Source organism: Merops nubicus, unplaced genomic scaffold (genome assembly GCF_000691845.1).
Source record: "Merops nubicus isolate BGI_N331 unplaced genomic scaffold, ASM69184v1 Scaffold14542, whole genome shotgun sequence".
Classification (NCBI taxonomy): Eukaryota; Metazoa; Chordata; class Aves; order Coraciiformes; family Meropidae; genus Merops; species Merops nubicus.
Genome location: NW_008592953.1, coordinates 2,957 through 5,307, shown reverse-complemented (window position 1 = coordinate 5,307; position 2,351 = coordinate 2,957). Strand labels below are relative to the sequence as shown.

The following is a 2,351-nucleotide window of genomic DNA, read 5'->3' as shown; positions in this document are numbered from 1 at the left end:
CTCCGGCACACGGGTGACGGGTTCTGCTGTGCCAGCTCAGCCAGAGCGCAGTGGCATCCGTGTAGCCGGGGCCAGAGCCTTCATGACAGGTTCTCCTTGTGCACACAGATGCCAACCAGTACAGGTATGGGAAGAACCGGGCCGAGGAGGACGCCAGGCGATTTCTGACTGAGAAGGAGAAGCTGGAGAAGGAGAAAGCATCAATCCGCAGCGAGCTGGTGTTGCTGCGGAAAGAGAAGCGAGAGCTGCGGGAAGCCATGAAGGGCAGCACGGGTAGGTTGGTGCTGTCGGAGCGCTGCTGCTGCTCAAGGGCACTCGGGTACAGGGACGAGGCTGCAGAGCTGGGGTGGGATGGGGACGCTGAGCTGGTGGCGGCACTGGGCCACGAGCCGGGCTGGCTGCAGCACGCTGCTGGGCTGGCAGCCCCATCTAGCGTCCCCGTCCAGAAGGATGGGTGGTTCTCTGGAGTACTGTGTTCAGCTCTGGAGCTCTCACACAGGAAGTACATGAGCCTGTTGGAACAGGTCCACAGGAGGCCACAAAAAATGATCAGAGTGCTGGAACACCTCTCCTGTGAAGAAAGGCCGAGAGGGTTGGGGTTTTTCAGCCTGGAGAAGAGAAGGCTCCAGGGAGACCCTATTGCTGTCTTTTCACAATTAAAGGAGGCCTATAAGAAAAATGGAGACAATCTTTTTAGCAGAGCCTGTTGCGACAGGACAAGGGGTGATGGTTTTAAATTAAAAGGGGAGATTCAGACTAGATAGAAGGAAGAAATTTTTTTCAATGAAGGTAGTGAGACACTAGCACAGGTTACCCAGAGAGGTGGTCAATGCCCCATTGCTGGAAACATTCCAGGTTAGGTTGGACAGGGCTCTGAGCAACCTGCTCTAGTTACAGATGTCCCTGCTCACTGCAGGGGGGTTGGACTAGATGACCTTGAAAGGTCCCTTCCAACCCAATACGTTCTGTGATTCCTCATTCCTGCGGCCTTGTCCCTGGGCAAAGGTGCTGAGCTGGGTGCGTTTGTGCAAGCAGGGACGAAGCTGCAGGACCTGGAGCAGCAGGTGGCGGTGCTGGAGGAGCAGTGCCGGCAGAAGGAGGAGCGCCGCGTGGACCTGGAGCTCAAGCTGACTGAAGTGAAGGAGAGGCTGAAGCAGTCGCTGGCAGGAGGGCCGGCCCTGGGGCTGGCTGTGGCCAGCAAGGCTGAGAGTGGGGTACACATCCCTTCGGCATCCCTTCCGCGCCCCTTCCGCATCGCTCTGGTGGCTCCCGCTGCCCCCAGCAATGGTGCTTGAGGTGGGGGGCGGAGCAGCATGTGGGGAAGAGGGGACATCCCTGCTTCTTTGCTCCATTGTGGACAGAGGTGGGAAGCAAAGTGTCAGTTAGGTTTGGCCACAGTTTGACCTCTGGCTGTCCTTGCTCCCTGGGTTGTGTAAAACCTCGTCCTTCTTGCTCCCCCTTTTCCACAGGAAGCTACGAACAAGACATGTGGGAGCCCCGCTGAGCACTTGGTCCCTGTTAATTGTGCAGCCGAACTGAGGAAGAGAAGTCCCTCCATCCTGCCCACCAACAAGGGAAACGTGCTGCGGAAGGCCAAGGTCCTGCTTCACTCTCCCTCTCCTCCCTTGCCCCATGGGAAATCACAGCCTTTGTCCTGTCCTCTTTCTTTGACCATAAAATTTGGGAACTGGGGATGCTCCCTACCCCAAAAGCAAGGGGTGCTGCCAGGGTCCCCTGCAGCCAGGCTGACCCAGCTCAGTGGCACTCGCTGGTGGCACGAGCCCAGTTCACAGGGAGATTGAAGCGGTGCAGGGATGGGCAGAGGGAAGAGCATCACCACTGCAACATCTGGAGCTGCTGTGCCCCTGGCCTTTGCAGGCGCTGGGGTGGTTCACAGTCCCCAGTAGGGAGGGAGGGACGCCCTTGAAGGGCTCAATGCTCACTTCTCCAGCAATGTCTCTTCATCCCTTGCTGATTTGTCTTTCTCTGCAGGAATGGGAAAAGAAGCAGACTTAAGCTGGGCTGCAGGAACTCCGGCCGAGCACCCACTGGACATTGGGCTTCATGGAGGAGCTACAAGCCCCTTTCCTCTGAGGCGCCAGGAGGGCGTGGGGGAGAGACACTCCCTGTGCCCCACCACCATGGCACTGCCTGCCTCGTGGGAACACTATAAACCATGGGGAAGGGGGTGGGAGGGGGATCTGGGAGGAGGGTGGGGAAGGGGAGTTCTTTGTGGATCAGTGTCACATACTACTGGGAAACCCATCTCTGGGGAGCCTCCCACAGGGCCCAGAGTTTGGTTCAGCATGTGTGTGCCTGTGGTGGCACATAAGGAAGGAAGGCAGAGGTTG

The 2,351-nt window shown here is 58.0% G+C and overlaps 1 protein-coding gene across 1 annotated transcript; it reads left to right on the top strand.

Annotated features, from left to right (window-relative positions):
* Window positions 1-108: 108 nt before the first annotated feature.
* LOC103768177 (actin filament-associated protein 1-like 1) lies at window positions 109-2,094 on the top strand (the record flags this gene model as incomplete). Its single annotated transcript, XM_008935314.1, is given in 5 exon segments — window positions 109-273; window positions 1,036-1,214; window positions 1,470-1,603; window positions 1,952-2,042; window positions 2,044-2,094. Coding segments are annotated over 5 exon segments (620 nt in total), but the record flags the coding sequence as incomplete, so codon positions are not given.
* Between the last annotated feature and the right edge of the window lie 257 nt (window positions 2,095-2,351).